Below are 17,058 nucleotides of genomic sequence, written 5' to 3'. Positions count from 1 at the left end.
CTGGGTATATATCTAGGATGGACCAAACTATTTTCGACTCATATTGCTTCAAAGTAACTCTAAAAAGCTATGGAGCTATAGGTAACTAACAGAGGACAGTCTAACACTTGTTCAGCTCAGCGCTGTCTCACAGGAGATGAGACACTATAACTGGATAGTATCACGTGAGGCTCTTCAACATCTCTGTGGCACCTGGGGAAGCAGCGTTTGCACACAGGTGGAGAATGCAGACACGCTCTTTCTTATCTTTTAGAGTTGCTTGGTCTAAGGCTGTGATGATCTTGCCCTCTCTTTATTCTCCCCAAAACATATATACTTACATGGGGTCCGTGTTGTTCCCAGGCACAAAGTGCAAATATACACACACACATAAAAAACAAACCCCCCTCCAACATATTGAGAAAGCAAAAGACTGAGCTGTCCCTCACTTCCAGTCCTTTCCAAACAGTAACCAACCAAGGTTTCAAAGGGTCCGGGGAAGGAGCTGGCTATTGTGGCGGTATTTACTGTATCAGGATTAATGTCACACTGAAATGTTCTAAATACCCTATTTAAAATACATATACTTACTGAAGTTTCTTCCTCCATCTCTAAAATGTAAGAAATTCCTTCATCTGATGGTGTTCCTGAGGGTTTACTCCATTGTAAGGATAACCAAGTAACCCCAGCTTTAGTTAATACAGGACTAGCTGGCATAGATGGGGCACAGCCTGAGGTGTAATATAAGACTTCTTCACTAAAACTGCTGTCAAAACAAATGATTTTTAAGAAGGAATGAAGAAAAGTTAGTTTTCTAAAGCCAAAGAACACAGTTTTGATAAATGACATTTTTGGTGAAAATGATAAATTTGATAATGAATTATAATCCAGGAATGTATCTTTGATGTGATAATATCTTTATGGTAACTAGGCCAGATACCTAACAATGAATTATTCTTCTTTTAAAACTGCCATTTACATAATTAAATTTCTCTTATAGCTTTTGCTAGGTTAGTAACACATCTTAACCATATCAACGAAGTGATAATAAACTAAGGCAGAATTTTTAGTGGTTAATTTGGACTGTAAATAATTTATACAAATCAACAGTCTAAAATACCTATATTAAAATGTATCTTACCTTGTACCATAGTCATTTTTGGCTGATAGTCTAAATTTACAACCCATTGCTGGTGACAGTTTAGTAATTTTAAATTGCTTCTGTAAGCCCATGTAACACTGACAAAATTCTCCATTCCCTTTTCCCTAAAAGAAAGTTTTTATACATCACTGTACATTAATGTAAAAAGAAATCCACATTAATTCCTGACAGTAACATATTAGCTAGTATACATTTAAAGTCATCTTCGTTACATACATGTCATGAATCTCAAGAGAAGGTTAGATAACACATCCTTTATACGACACTCATTCATTAATGCAAAATTAAAAAAATCAAAGGGTAGGCATCTCTGTATAGCTTCTTGAACTAAACATCCCATTTTAGAGCTGATGCTAAACCTCTGGCTTTTAATAAAAGAAACTCTTTCTGGGTATGGACCCCACAACTCTATGGGGGGACTGGTAGTGGTAGAAATAGGTTGATCTTCAACATGAGTATCTGGCTGCTCTCCATAACCTATGAAAAGTTCTATGCAAACAGTTTTAGAAAAGGTCCCTCTTATGCATCTTCAAACCACCTGGACAGCTGCTCAACATCCTTAAAGTAAAGACTGATGCTACTACTCATTAGATTTAACACTGAAAAAGTATAAATAGATAGAAAAACTCCATTATATGTATTAAGATGGGAGAGAGAAAAGTCTGCAGTTAGGACAAGTGAAGAGTTTCAGAAATTTAAGTGTTATATAAAATCGACAAATTTCTTATTTTCTACCCATTTCTGTATTGTGTGGTAGAGGTAAAAGACAGGGCTTCCCAGGTGGCGCTAGCGGTGAAGAACCCGCCTGCCAATGAAGGAGACATAAGAGACTCGAGTTCAGTCCCTGGGTTGGGAAGGTCCCCTGGAGGAGGGCGTGGCAACCCCAGTATTCTTGCCTGGATAATCTCCTCAGCTGAGGACCCCTGTGGGTGGGCTACAGTCCACAGGGTCACAAAAAGTCTGAAGTGACTTAAAACACACACACACACACGTAAAAGGTGGTTACAGTGATCTCTGTCAGAAAATCTGTAGTCTGAATTTGGTTGCTTTATTTAACTCGTTTTAATAATGTTTATAGTGTATTCTATTGAGTTATCTAAATAGAAACTCATATCATCTCTAAACAATGATAATTTTGTCCCCCAGGCCAGCCACCATAGCTCTACTTCTTTTTTTTTGATACTGCTTAGCTATAATTTCCTGAGTAATGTCAAATAAAGGTGGGAAAAACTGGTAACTTTGACTTATTTTTGTCTGGCTAGAAATGCTTTTATTGTTTACTGATAGTACTTCTCTTAATATAAAACTATCAAATAAGGGATTACCCTTTTATTCCTAATTTGAGTTTTAAATGAAACTGGTAATAAATTTTATCAAATACTTGTCATAATTAATCAAGATGATATGGTTTTTCTTCTCAATTACTCTGATACTGCAATAGACTGTCTAATTCTGTATTCACTTAGAACTTCTGGAATAAAAGTTTCTTGGGCTGCGCCTCATTACTGTTTTAATATATGGCTGGAATTTCTTCTACCCCCTCTGGCCCCTCCTCTTTGCTGCAGTGAATCAGCAGGACAAAAGAGAACATGGCAAATGAGAGTAAAACAAAGTACTGAATAGTAAAGCCCAGGATGCTTGCTGTGGTAGGCCCCCAAAGATACCCAGATCCTGCACCCTGGAACGCGTGAATATGACCTCAGATGGCAGCCGAGGCTGTATAAATGTGGCGGAAGTCAGGCTCCTGAGAGTGGAGAGATTACGCTGGGTCATCTGGGTGCTTCCTCAATGGAATTACAAGTATCTCTTTGAGAGGAAGGCAGAGAAGGACCTGAAGATGATCATGTGGTAAGGGCAGCAGGGGGAGAAAAGGCAATCTGATGTGGCCATGAACCAAGCAATGAGGAAGCCTCCAGGAGCTGGAAAAGGCAAGGCAATGGGTTCTCCTCTAGAGTCCCTGGAGTAAGCAGGGCTCAGGTGCCACCCTGATTCTGGCCCAGTGAAAGCCAGTTTGGATTTCTGATTTCCAGAACTATAAGAATAAAAGTGTTGTTTTGAGGCGCCCAGTTTGTGGTAATTTGTTAAAGCAGTCACAGTAAACAAACATGCTTGCCTTTAAGGCTGATGTGAAAGAAAATATTCCATTAAGTTAATTAACCAAGTGATTGTTTTGACGGTTGGTTTAGTTGGAAGAAACTAAAACATCAGGAGGTCTGGTCAGTAACATTTTCTAGGAACACCATCAACTGACTCAAGCACCACATGAAATCATTCATATTGTTTTTAAAGAGGAAAAAAATATTAAACAGAAAGGTATTTCTGCCTGAAGGTACACATACATTTTTAGGCTAATTTTAAAAGTTCAAATGTACTTACCTCATCCCATTCTAAAATAAAACTTTGGATTTTAGAGCCATTGTCACTAGGTGCCTAAAACAAACACCAAAAAAACCCCAAATGAGTACAAGTTAGTACGTTTATAAAAGGTATTGGTGATGATCTAATCTAAGGCACCTATTGTGCTATAGATGTTCTCTGGGATTTAGCCCCGGAAAAATCTGCACAGAGAATACAGATAGAGATGTACGTCCTATAATCCTTTTAACTGCTGGAAAAGAAAACAAAGCAGGAGGCTACTCAGATTTTTCTAAACTCTGAACAATCTTTTTTATCAAGAACTATGTTTTATCAGAAGGTTTTATCATCTTTAAGCTTCTGGGTTAGATCCTGTCATTTTCATTAAAACTCAACTTATCAATACAATCTGCAAGTGATACCATGTAATACACTAAAAAGAAAAAGAGCAAGTGTGCTGAGAGGAACTCCAAAGGCACACATTTTCTGGATCTCCACTTCTAGGCTCCATGTGTTGATTGCCTAAGACTGTTAATTCATCAATGTGTTAAATTTTCAATGGTGAAAATTTTAGTTCTAGTCATTTCCCCCAGGATTTGGTCACTCTAGAACTAAAGAATTTCACCTTTATTTCAGAACAAGGAAAAATTGTATTTTTTTCTCCAGGACATTTTTTTTTTTGAGAGCCTATGATAATTTAATTTTTTTCTGTTTCTTTTTCCATCCTCTTTTTGGTAATTTCTTTAAAATTTATTTATTTTTAATTGGCGGATAATTGCTTTACAATATTGTATTGGTTTCTTCCTCTAGGATTTCTGAATGTATTCCTGGATATCCATATAGATGAATATCTGTTTATAATTATTATAGCCTAGAACTTGATTCCATTTTCCAAGGTATCAGTGGTATAATTTTAACAGTGTATTCCCCTAAATCTAACTACTATGCAACTTGGGAAAGACTGTACTTAATTTTATTCAGAAATTTACCAAGACCTATGTTATGATTTCAGAAAATCATGTCACCAATGACAACAATGCCTGTTCTATCTGGGATCCAATTCTGTCCAGTGTCTATCCACTTTATTACATCTTCTTGTGTAATACTGGGTCCAAATATTTATACACTAAAAAAATATAAAGAAACTGCCTGTTGATGCAGGAAATGTAAGAAACATGGGTTTGATCCCTGGGTTGGTTAGATCCCCTGGAGGAGGGCATGGCAAACCACTCACTCCAGTATTCTCGCCTGGAGAATCCCATAGACGGTTCATGGGGTTGCAAAGAGTCAGACATGACTGAAATGACACAGCATGAATTCTATCAGAAATAATTTTATTCCTCCTTTATGGCATCATATTAATATTTGGGTTAAGTTATTATGAATCTCATTTTAGGATAAAATTCAGGATATAAAGGTGTTATTACAAAATATAGAGAGCAGCAAGTTTGAGAAACACACACTGCAGTGTCAGCACACATTCAGTATAAGTACTGCTAATTATAAGCCAATCTTTTCTGTTATACTTATGTCACATGTATGTTATACTTTTCTGTTTCTGTTATATACATGTTATATATAACATATATTTTATGTTTCTGTCATAAAAATGTGTCATAAATATGTATCTGTCATAAAAATGTCATAAAAACATATTTTATGTTTCTGTTATAGATAACATATATATATAATTTATAACAAGGCTTCTGTTACATTTATGCTACATTTATACTTGTGTTATATAAGAAAAACTGTTAAGAGTGTTATTTTAGGATACAAGGAAAAAATGCCTATTTGATATATGTGAAGAGCAAGAGCAAGTTAGCTTAAACCTCCTTTTGTCTCCGAAAACAAATGAAGTTTAATAGTACAGGGGAAAAAAACAAGGAAATAAATGTCCAGTTGGAAACACTCTATAGTCTTACCTTCCACTGCAAAGTAAGTGAATTTTTGGTCCGATTGGCTATCCTTGGTGGATTAGGTATGTCAGGTTCACAGCTCAAGGTGGTAAAGGTTTCAGCTTCGGAAGGAGTTCCCTTTATAGAATTGTATTCTGCCTGGACTCTGTGGTAATAAAATAAATTGTAGTTTTATCCTGCAGAATCACTGTATCCTACCATTCTATAGCATCAGCATTAAGTATCTGCAAGTCAGTAAAGTGCCCTCTAAATGTTCTATTGAGAAATACACATATCAGAAATAAAGGGTAACCTTTTAAAAAAAGAAAAATACAATAAACCAGTGGCTTTCATATTTTTCTAACTGCTCAAAGTAAGAAATACATTTTCAACTATGACTCTGTCTCTGCAATATGTATTTATACATACACACACATATATGTCATACACACAACAAAAGTAGTATTCTGAAACAATATCCTTAATTGGGTAATATACTGATATTTTCTATTCCATTTGAGTATATTTAATTAAAAAAATTCTGACTAGAACCCACAAAATTAATTTCATGATTCAACGGTGGTTACAATCCAGAGTTTGAAAAATATTAGGTTGGATAATACTTAGAGTTCATCCACAGGGAGTATAACTGAAGACAGCTTAACAGGATAATCTCAAGTACAAGTGTTCTTTTTAAAAATAGGTGACTGAATAAACTGTTATACGAGTCCCAGCTGGAGAGGCCCTATAGTCTAAAAAATAATTTTGTGAAATCATAATAGAAGAACTGTGCAGAGTAAAACAGTAGTATCTAAGCTATCCCAATTAAATGTTACCAAATTCTAAGAGTTTTAATATTCCAAATTCTTACAAATTAGGATGGAATAAATATACATAAGTGGAAGTTATTATTTATGATTTTGCTTTGTAAAAATTTCAAAAGCTAGCACAGTCTTCCAGTGCTAAATCAGGTATTACAGATATAGTATACATATGATCTGTCAGTTCAGTTCAGTTGCTCAGTCGTGTCCGACTCTTTGTGACACCATGGACTGTAGCATGCCAGGCCTCCCTGTCTATCACCAACTCCTTGAGTTTACTCAAACTCATGTCCACTGAGTTGGTGATATACACTCATTCTAATCCCTAAGTTGTACAAACCAGGCCATTTACCCTTCAATATAACATTTGAGATAAAAATTTTTTTGGCGAATGTGTTGATAATTATAGCAAAAGAAAAATCAAAATCCACAAACTCCATGTTTTTAATCCAAAATTAATATTGAAATTATAGTCTACACTTTTAAGGAAATCATTAAAAACAAACTCTATGCTATAATATATCACATAAAAGTAGCATATAGGAATTCCTTACTTTGCATGGTAATCTGTAGCTGGTTTGAGATCATTTAAAGTGACACTGGTTTCTTCTCCTCTGGGGGGAAAAAAGGTAACATATCATTATTTGATAAATATAGCATTTTTAGAGAATGTGTCTTATGTATACTACAGTTTGTGGAATTTTATGAAATTATACTGCTTCTTACTTTCTTACTTGAAATTATACTTACTTCTTACTTACTTTGTGGTTCCCAACTGTAACCACATTCAGACTGTATCAATAAGCAATTTGCATATTTAGGATACATGCCACACTTAGGTATGTACCTGCATAGCACTTGAAAACAAAAAGGTGTGCTAAGTAAATGGACTGTATAAGCAAGACTGTGTGTGTGTATGGTGTGTGTGTATAGTTAGGGTAGCTATTTAGCTTAACTGAAGAAATGGAACCATTTTCAATTACTGGTATATAGTTAAAATGCTAAGTAACACATGAAATCAAAACTGAAATCAAAACTATCACATTTTTACAAGGAGTCTGCCACTATTGGATTTTATTTAAAATATAATGTGGAACTTTATTTAAAATGTTACAATTTACTGAGTAGGTTTCTAAAAAGTGAATCACAATTTAAGGTAAAGGATTTTTCATAGCCACTATTACATTTTCAAATATAATAGCACATATTTTCTTAAATAATTATTTGCTACCACTATTATTTGGGCATGTAGCCAACAAGTTAGCCTGTTTTCTCTTCCTTTTCTTTTAAATCACTGTTCTCTGTTCCATTTCCTTCAGTCAAATTTCTCTCCTCTCCACTTAATGGACTTCCTCCTGTCCCCCTCCCACTTTCCTTCCAGGTACCCTGTTTCTCAAATCAAAGCCAGTGAACAGCATGAGAAAGGAAACATGTCTCACTGATGGAAGGACACCTTACTGAACCGGGGCAGTTGTAGTAGCAGCCTCAGAAAGAGACTTTAATTGGTGAAGGATAACGAGATGACTGAGGCTGACTAATGTCCCTCTTGTGCTCTCTGGTCAGGCTGCAAACGAAGATAAATTCTTTCCCTTAGGAAGCAGTCATATCAAACTAGAACAGCCATTAACACAAAAAAGACACCTTTATGTTGATGGTCCTTTACTCTCTATTTAGCCCGTAGGTAGGTTTGCTCTTTTAAGAAAATGCAATAAAATACACACAGGGGAGTCTCAACAAAAGAGGAGGAGACCTTGTTACTAGATGACAGTCACTGAAGCAGTTTCATGTTCCTTTCTTCCCCATACTAGCTTTTTTTTTTTTTAATACACCAACGTTGATTTATCCAGTGTTTTGTGTTAGTAATGATCATTCAAATGGCTAACCACGTCCTCCTTTACAATCTTCCTGGTGAAGTTATATAACAGTTACCGATTTTACTCTTTTTCACCAGAATAAACAACTTCTATATGAACAAGAACAGAAAAATAATTTATTTTACAGCTGTCAATCACAAAGTCACAATTTTAGCCACTGACACTTTCTAAGGTTTGCTGGAGTATAACACACTTTTGAACCAAGAAAAGAGAACTATGGCATTTTCAACACACAAATGAGGAGCAAGGGTACTAAATTCATTTCATAATAGGACATGAGGCTGTATATGTAGGAATGAAATCCAGCTCCCTAGAGGAGCAACACTGCATGAGCTCACAATGTAAGAGTTCTCCATTTCTGGTCCCGGCTTCTACATACTACAATTTATATTTATGTCTCAGGAATATGTAGATAGTGAAATATCTGTTAGGGAGCCTATTGAAAAATAAAAAAGCTGAATGTGGCCAATGAAAGTGAATTATTCCAAGGGAGCTGTAGACAGAAATGTGAACCAGCTGGCATGTGGGCTATTTACACTGAAATCAGTATCACCGGTCAACTTATAGATTCAAAATAAAAGCAAGAGAGAAAATAGCACAGAATTAATATTAAGCTCTTTATGATAAATCATTAACTTATGTAATGGGAAGGAGTAAAACAAAACAAATACCCACGCAAAAACACATTTGTATTTCCCATCTTTTCCAGTGCTTGAGACCAGAATTTCATAACCATAGAGCTCTGGTACAGTCGTCTCATCTGTTTCACCATTTATGAGGCTGGAAGGCGGTGACCAGGTAAGAACTACTGTCCTTGCCTGGATGTCGGAGGCCTGCAAAAACATAATATTTAAAAGCTCTCTGAAACAACTGTAATGTGCTCAACAAACAGCACAAAATCTAATAGGGTTTCAAGATTAAATAAAATGTATCTGTAGTTACTTAGATAAAATGACTCACCAATAGAAACCTGCCCATTTGTAAATGAGATACAATCTGCCATGGAAGGGTGGATGGGTTCGACAAAGTTCAAAGACCATTTTTTTTGGCTGTTTAAAACAATTACTGTAAACATCATATACAGTTGAAAGAATGGCAGAAAAAACTCACTTGTAACATACTTGAAAGGATTCACTTCCTCACTTTAGAAAGTGTCTAACAATAAGAAAAAGACCAAAACCTTAAGAGAAAAATGAGCAAAAGACTGGGACTGTCAAAAAAAAAAAAATAACTGAATCGTATTTAAAAAACAAAATATATCTAACTACCTTCATAATTAAATAATCTATACATAGCGTAACTTTCTCTTCTTTTCATTTGTGTAAGTTTTTTACTGAAAAATAACACCTCACCATTTCAGAAAAGTTTATTTTTCTTTTAATTACTAGTGAAGAACCCTTTGGGGTCCTTAATGGGTCTAAAAATTCAGTTTGTATGAGCATTTTACTTAATATTAATCTTTTATCTGATGGAAATATTTTTCCTATCAGAATGATAGCCTTTATTTAGGCTATTTTAAAACACACATTAGCTTTCCAGATGGCGCTAGTGGTAAAGAACCCGCCTGCCAAGGCAGGGATGCAGGTTCGACCCCTGGGCCAGGACGATCCCCTGAAGGAGGGCATGGCAACCCACTCCACCATTCTTGCCTGGAGAATCCCATGGACAGAGAAGCCTGGTGGGCTATAGCCACAGGGTTGCAGAGCTGAACACGACTGAAGCGACTTAGCACGCATGCATGCAAAATACCCAGAAAATTTTATGCAGCCCGTTTTGCTGTCATACATTTTTCCGCTTTCTTCTATTACATCTGCACACAAATAGGACTGGGGAATATTCTTCTTCTATGGTTTGATTTTAACTCTTTTTGCAACTGGAGCTACTGGATTTATTTTATATGGAAATAATTTTCTTTTTTTAAATGATTATCAGTTGTACCTACACTCTTCATTAGATCTTTGCCTGGTCCAGTGATTTTGAATGTCATTGAACGTATACTAAAACCTTGTTTTAAAAATGAATTGCTGAAAAAAAAAAAAAAAATGAATTGCTGGTTGAGTATTCTGCCACACTGATTAACAGCTTCGCTCTCCTTATGTCAGATCTGTATTGATCTATTATTACTGATCTCACATTCCTTACATATAGTTAAATTTTACGTAAGCCCTAAACCTATCAAAATCCTATGTGAATATACTAAATGTAAATGTCAAGAAAATACATGCGATACTTACCACTGGTTTGACAATGTTGGAAAGAAGTGCTTCAAAAGCTTTAGTTTCTTCATCTTTTTCTTAAAAAAAAAAAAAAAAGGAATAAAAAAACCCCAACTTAAATGCAATCATCCTGCTCCCTTCACAATATGTCTTCTAAAACATGTAACAAGAGGTTGGTATTTGGCAATTTTATTTTCTAGTTTTTACTCCTTAGTTCATATTCAGCAGTTTGTGGTTTTTTATAGAGTTCTTCTGCCTCAGTTTCTATTTCCCTTTTAACCATAATAACTAGTTATAGTGCCACTATTTATATCCCTTTAAAAAAATAAAGTACTCTCTCTTAAAAGTCCTTATTTGCCAATCTCATACCTCTTAATGACAAGTTAACTAAGCATTTGTTTCATATATGCCTTAATCGTGGCTCCCAAATAGGAATATAATTGACTAGACCATAACTTAAAACCACCACTGAAGTATTTGAAACTTTAGCTTAACTCCTCTGAAACATCAGTGCTGAAAAGAATGATCAGAAGGTCTCAAAAATATGGAAGAACATTTTAATAAATGTTTATATTACAAGCCAAGAGGCTGTGAAAGCACTAAATTGATGGGAAATAGAAATTTTAAAGGAAAGGAAGTATTTCTCAGATTTCCTATGGTGGAAGTCACAGGTTAGATGAAGGATCTGAGGGAAACAGAAAAGAACTTTTGAACAAAGAAATGGAAATGACTCTGTCCTAGCTATAACATTTATAGAGTATATAAATGGATTGGTGAACTACATAACTGGTTGCTATCAGGGACTTGTATAAGAAGAAGCTGGGAAGAATAAGAGTTTTGATTAAAAACCAGTTTAGCCTTATTTAGGTTCAGGAAGAAGAACGGAATCTGGATGAACTTTGAGTTTTCCTATCAAACAGAAATTTCTCAAGGTTAGTAAAATTTATGATATAGGTGTATTAATTGAGCTTTCCCAAAATGTAAAAAGAAATACCCTAGTAACAATTCAGGTTCTAAAACTTACCCCTCACATTTAGACCGTGTTATGCTATTAACCTACAGTTTATGTGAAGCATGATGAAATGACTGAAAGGTCAGACTATATACTTTTAGTAGGTTAAAAGATGATAAAAAGACAATTAGAATATATTTTAAATAGTTACCTTCTATTTCTGTATCAATTTGTGCACCGCCTTTCCCCTTTCCTGACTTGTTCTTCACTGATCCTGTGTTTGTACCACTAGCATTCTGCCCTTTTGTAAGCCCATTATGTTCACTTATAGGAGAAGGGCATTTCTGGGGTGATGATGGTGGACTGCTCATCTTATCTTTCTGGGTTCCTTGGCGATCCTTTAATTTCTTCTGCAAACGTTCGTATGTTTTACTAGATCTTTCATCTCTAAAGTTGGACCTTCCATGTGAAGAGTGAGCATCTAAGAAGAAATAAAGTAAAAATCATTTAGAAAAGGTCGCTTTCTCCAAACACATTTATGGCATGAGAAAAGAGTAGGAAATAAATCTATCATTATATCATATAAAACTTATAATTCAAAGAAAAATCTTGCACAACACAAAGCTATTTCTGTGTCTCCACTAACTGAAGAGAACCAAGCTTTATGACTGGATTATAATTATAATCTTTCGGATATTTTTTTCCTTCCTCTTTTCTCAGTATTAATCTCCACAGAAACAGCTTGGTCCTAAGCTATGACTGTCACAGGAGGGGAATAAGACCTGAACTGAGCTGTGTAGAGTTCTTTCATTCTACATTAATTTTAGCACCTCTTTCAACTTCAAACATCTTCTCTGAATAACAATGGCTTTTAACAATGTAAAACAGTAGTAAACTGTAATAGTTAAGATTTTTCTTATAATTTTCTCACATTTAAGAAAACTAGGTCATAATTAGGAGTAAAAAAAATGAGAGAGACTGATTTGTAGTATAAACTCTTGCTATCAAAAGTATGTTCATTGGGCTACTGCACGAGACTTACCTGGGAATTTGTTAGAAATGCAGAAAACCAAACCACACTCAGATCTACCGAATTAATACGCATTACTTGGGCAATAGAAATAAGTTTGAAAAAAATGTAATATATGACATGTAATATATCTACGACTTACAGGCTGTGTTGCATAATTTAAAATTTGTATTTAGAGTTATTTCTTCTACAAATTTACTAAGCTTGAATGACAAGTACTGATTAAGTGCAAGGAAAACAGTGATGAAAAAAACAGATTCAGTTCTTCAGGGCTTTACAGTTATATAAGGGAAAAAGACTTCTAAATAAACAAAAATAATCAAGTTGTGTTCAGTTCTGTGAAAGAAACAGGTTTCAGAGACTGACAAGGAAAGGTTATGGGAAGATCTCTGAAAGCTAAAATCTAAAGCAAAAAAAAAAAAAAAAAAAAAAGAAAAAAACCCCAAAGCAGCAGCAGCTTACATGTAAAGGGGGGAGAGAGAACACTTCTGGGAGAGAGAACACCATGTATAGAGGCATTGAGGCAAGAAAGAGCTTGGTTCTGAAAAACCGGAGGTGGGGTGCGTACATGGGAACAAGACAGACAAGGCAGACTGAGGCCACAGAGCAGGATCTTGTCCAAGGCAGTGGTTGGCAACCAGGCCCAACTGTGGCCCCAGGAGTCATTTGGCAGTGTCTGGAGATACTTCTAGTTGTCATAGCTGGGTTGGATGAGGGTGAGGGGTGGAGTTGTGTGCTACTGGCATCTAGTGGGTAAAGGGCAGGGATTCTTCTAAACATCCTACAAAGCCAGTTCTGTCCTCCACAGTAAAGACTCATCCTTCTTCAAAGATCAAAAGTGCTGAGGTTGAGAAATTCTGGTCAAGGGGAAGGGTTTAGGATTTTATTCTAAATGCAGGGGAAAGTCACTGAACTCTATTAACTAGAAGAATGGTCTGATTTACATTTTAAAATGATTACTCTGGCTGAGTGTGGGTGGCTGTGGGCAGGAATGACAGCAGAAAAGCCACTGGAAGGCTGTTGCTGCAGGTGTCCTGGCCAGAGGTGATGGTGGACTAAGTCTGAGTAGCAGTGGAGAAAAGCAGTCATATCTGGGAATCTTCTGAAAGTAAGACACCCACTGATGTGGGGGTTGAAAGAGGAGGAATCAAATTTGGTCATCTGGTTTTCACTTGTGCAAACTGAGTAGACAGTGGTACCGTCCATGGAGATGGAGATGACACAGAAAATCGAGTTCCATAATTATGTTTTAAAATACTATAACTGAGATATATGAGACACTTTAGTGGAGTTGTATCAAGAAGGCAGTTAGGGAGTAACCTGGTCGCCTAGTGGTTAGGATTCCAGAGTCCAGGCTTTTAATACCACGGCCTGGATTTAATCCCTGGATTGGGAATGCAGCACAGTCCAAAAAGAAAAAAAAAAAAACAAACCCACAGACAGAAATAAAAGCCTGGGGCTCAGAGGAGAGGTTTTTGACTGAAGATACAAATTTTTAAAAAACTGTCAGTCTATGGATGGTATTTAAAGCCACAGGAAAGAGTAAGATGATTATTTTGTGTATATGTAGCTGTCTATTCTTCCCAACAATTTATTAACTCCCTGAGGGCAGAGATTATGTTTTGTTTTTTTTTCCCCCAGTATCTTATAGAACCTAGCAATGTTAGTTAGTGGCATCAGAGGCTTCAGAATTTAACAGTAGCATGATCATTCCTAACTAAAAAGTTTCCTCAGAGAGCAGCAGGACAGACAAGTAGACCCCTGGTTTGAATGTGTCCCCAATGGAATGTTGCTGCACAATGTAAGTTACTTTCCCTTTCTGATTTTCTGTTTACTCACCTGCCTTGAAGGGTGGGCATGAAGATGAAACATTTAACATATTTTTTAAAGTTAATTTTTACTGGAGCATAGTTGATTTACAATGTTGTGTTAGTTTCTGCTGTATAGCAAAGTGAATGGGTTACACATATACATATATCCACTCTTTTTTAGATTCTTTTCCCATATAGGTCATTACAGAGTACTGACTAGAATTCCCTTAACACAGTGTTTGAGTGATTAGAAAATTATAGTGATAGTTACCATTTTTTGGCTTCTTTTATATAAAGTGATAATAGTACCTATTATATCCAAGCAAAGACCAGCCAACTCCAAAAAACAAGAATGCTTTCTAGATGTCTTACCTACATCTCCATATACTTGTGAAGACTGATACTGCGGCATATACTGCGTTGCCATGTCTCCGGCTCCGGTTACCGGTGAGTACATGTGGCGTGGTGGTGGGGGCATCATGGTTGGGACAGGAATGAAACCAGGCAGAGGAGGGTGTGGAGAGCGGTGGATGACTGTGTGACCACCAGGATGAAACTCTGGTGCCTGAGGAACCACAACAACTCGTCGAACACCATTGTCTTCAATAACCTATAAAATGAACAACAGATCAAACGTTTCTTCCATAGGACGTTACAGGTTTTTCCAGATATGTGAAAGTAAGAATTATTACACCAATTAGAAGTTAATTAAGAAATTTTACAGAACATGAAAAGATTTTATTAAATACATTATATACATATGAATTAGCACTGAACAACATGAAGTAGTTTTGTTACACAATTGAATGTAAATCTTAAAACACAAGATTGGCTAACAGTAAGATACACAGTGAGTTAGGATATTCAGTATTTATCTTAGGCGTGACATGCATTTAGTGATACAGTTAAAATGTAGCAATGGGACCAAGTGTCTCAAGGGACCTTCTGGTTTCAATATATCAGGGTCAGGAATTTCTTTTTGTGGGGTAGGGAAGAAATAAGATGTGGAAAGAACAGAAACTGTGAAACAGCAATGGGGAAAAAAAACTGGATCCAAACTCCCCAGATCAACCGTATATTGAATTTAGGCATAAAACTCTTAGGACCATGACCAGAACCATTTTAATAGCTGAAGATCATGTCAAGGTAGGCAAAAACACTCCCAGTTAAGGAAAATATCTGTGGCTCTAAGTCTTAGAAATTACACATTTCCACATAGGGGTCACTCTGTGGAAAAATATTTTTAAAAATGACAGATTTCCTTTTGAACCTCACTGGAACAAGAAGAACATACAGGAAGGACTAAAAAGATACAAGATTTTACCTCAAAATTAGAAATCCTTCTACGAGAAGAGTTTGTTATCTTTTAGACTTTAATAACAGAAAATGATTAAAATGTAAAGCAGTATCTTAAAGGCAAATGGGAGGCCTGGCGTGCTACGATTCATGGGGTTGCAAAGAGTCGGACACGACTGAGCGACTGAACTGAACTGAACTGAATATTTTCACATTTTATTATGGAAGAATAAGTTTTACTATGCCTAAACAAATAGCAAATTTTGTTCATAAACATATGTGCTTGGTAAGGATGTTAAAAAACACAGTACTTGGATACAGATAAGCCTAAGTTACAAATAAATTACTGCTTTAGAAAGAATATAGTTGCTATTAAATAGATTATTAAACTTTCCCTGATGAAGTGTGAGATGACTTGTGAGAAAACACGGAACCAGAAGAGCAAATGAATCTCTGTCTTGATACACTCAGTGAAGAGTACGTTTGTTTCAGCACAGTGGAGACTGCATATCCCACGTCTCCCTATTTAATCCAGTTCTGGATTCAAACCTGGACAACTGCCTATGACTGGTGGAAACAACGTCCTATCTGGAACCATAGCTGAAGATAATTCGGAATCTGTTTACCATTTTCCGGCCTCTAACCTACAGGATGGGACCTGAGAACCTACAGGATGGGACCTGAGAGGAAGTCTGAAATGGATTCTGAGTGAGCCAAACCACAGTGTCTGCCATTAACATACCACTTTCACCTTTATCAACGTCTGACTCATAAATCTTAAATGACTCCCACTGCTGATAGGATTGCATGGTACATACTTTTCAACCTAGCATTCCATCTGGTTCCAACCTCTCATTATAGCTGTTATCTTTCTTCCACACCAAACTCTGAACCCTTCATTCCAGCCAGGCTGGTATACTAAAACACCTATCTTCACACTTACCTGCATATTTCTTTATCTTGTACTTTGGCTTGTGCCATCTTCCCTCTTCATTTTACTTTCCCCCAGTCTATATCTATGAAAGTCCCATCCATCCTTCCAAATCTAGCACTAACCACCTTCGTTCATTAAAACAAAATTTGTTTTTGAACAAAAAGATAGTGGTAATTTAGGAGAGAAAAAACCAGTGACACGTTTGTGTGGGCACACACTAACAGGGGCAGACAAACATGGCAGCAAAAGTAAGTTATCTAGCATGCTGCATGGTGATAAACACCATGGACAAAAACAACACACCAGGTGAGGGGGGTCAGAAGGACCGTGAGAGGGGAACAGTTGTAGTATAAAAGAATGATCAGGATAGGCCTCATTGGCAAAGTAAAATTTGAGCAGAGATGTGAAGGAATTGAAGGAATTAGCCACGTAAAAATCTGAAAGACTGTTCTGGGAAGAGGGAACAGTCAGAACAAAGCCTTTAAAGTAGGAGTGGCTAGGAGGAAGCCAGTGTGACCGGATCAGCGTAAAGGAGGAGAAAAGACAGAAGCGGATGAGATCAACAGATACAAAATGGTAGAGATGATGGCCAAGTCAGGCAGGTTGTACTGTATAGGCTATTAGGGACTATATGTACTCAGTGAGATGGAGGACCATCACAGAAACAAGTGGTTCTCACCGAGGGGTGATTTTACTCCCTAGAGCAACAGTCTCCAACTTTTAGGAGGGC

General features: G+C 36.4%; 1 protein-coding gene across 2 annotated transcripts in view; it reads right to left on the bottom strand.

Annotated features, from left to right (window-relative positions):
• FNDC3A (fibronectin type III domain containing 3A) overlaps positions 1-17,058 on the bottom strand; it is a 111,936-nt gene that overhangs the window by 21,364 nt on the left and 73,514 nt on the right. For both annotated transcript variants that reach the window (XM_068984675.1, XM_068984676.1), the window contains 9 exons: positions 14,471-14,708; positions 11,469-11,738; positions 10,324-10,382; positions 8,765-8,922; positions 6,770-6,829; positions 5,422-5,560; positions 3,518-3,571; positions 1,121-1,245; positions 571-745 (listed from right to left, as the gene is read on the bottom strand). In XM_068984675.1, coding sequence (XP_068840776.1) covers positions 571-745; positions 1,121-1,245; positions 3,518-3,571; positions 5,422-5,560; positions 6,770-6,829; positions 8,765-8,922; positions 10,324-10,382; positions 11,469-11,738; positions 14,471-14,708 — 1,278 coding nt within the window. The remainder of the gene's footprint in view (positions 1-570; positions 746-1,120; positions 1,246-3,517; positions 3,572-5,421; positions 5,561-6,769; positions 6,830-8,764; positions 8,923-10,323; positions 10,383-11,468; positions 11,739-14,470; positions 14,709-17,058) is intronic.

The sequence above is a fragment of the Capricornis sumatraensis genome, chromosome 12 (genome assembly GCF_032405125.1).
Source record: "Capricornis sumatraensis isolate serow.1 chromosome 12, serow.2, whole genome shotgun sequence".
NCBI classification, from domain to species: Eukaryota; Metazoa; Chordata; class Mammalia; order Artiodactyla; family Bovidae; genus Capricornis; species Capricornis sumatraensis.
The sequence above is the reverse complement of the archived record's forward strand: the minus strand, read 5'-3'. Positions and strand labels throughout refer to the sequence as shown.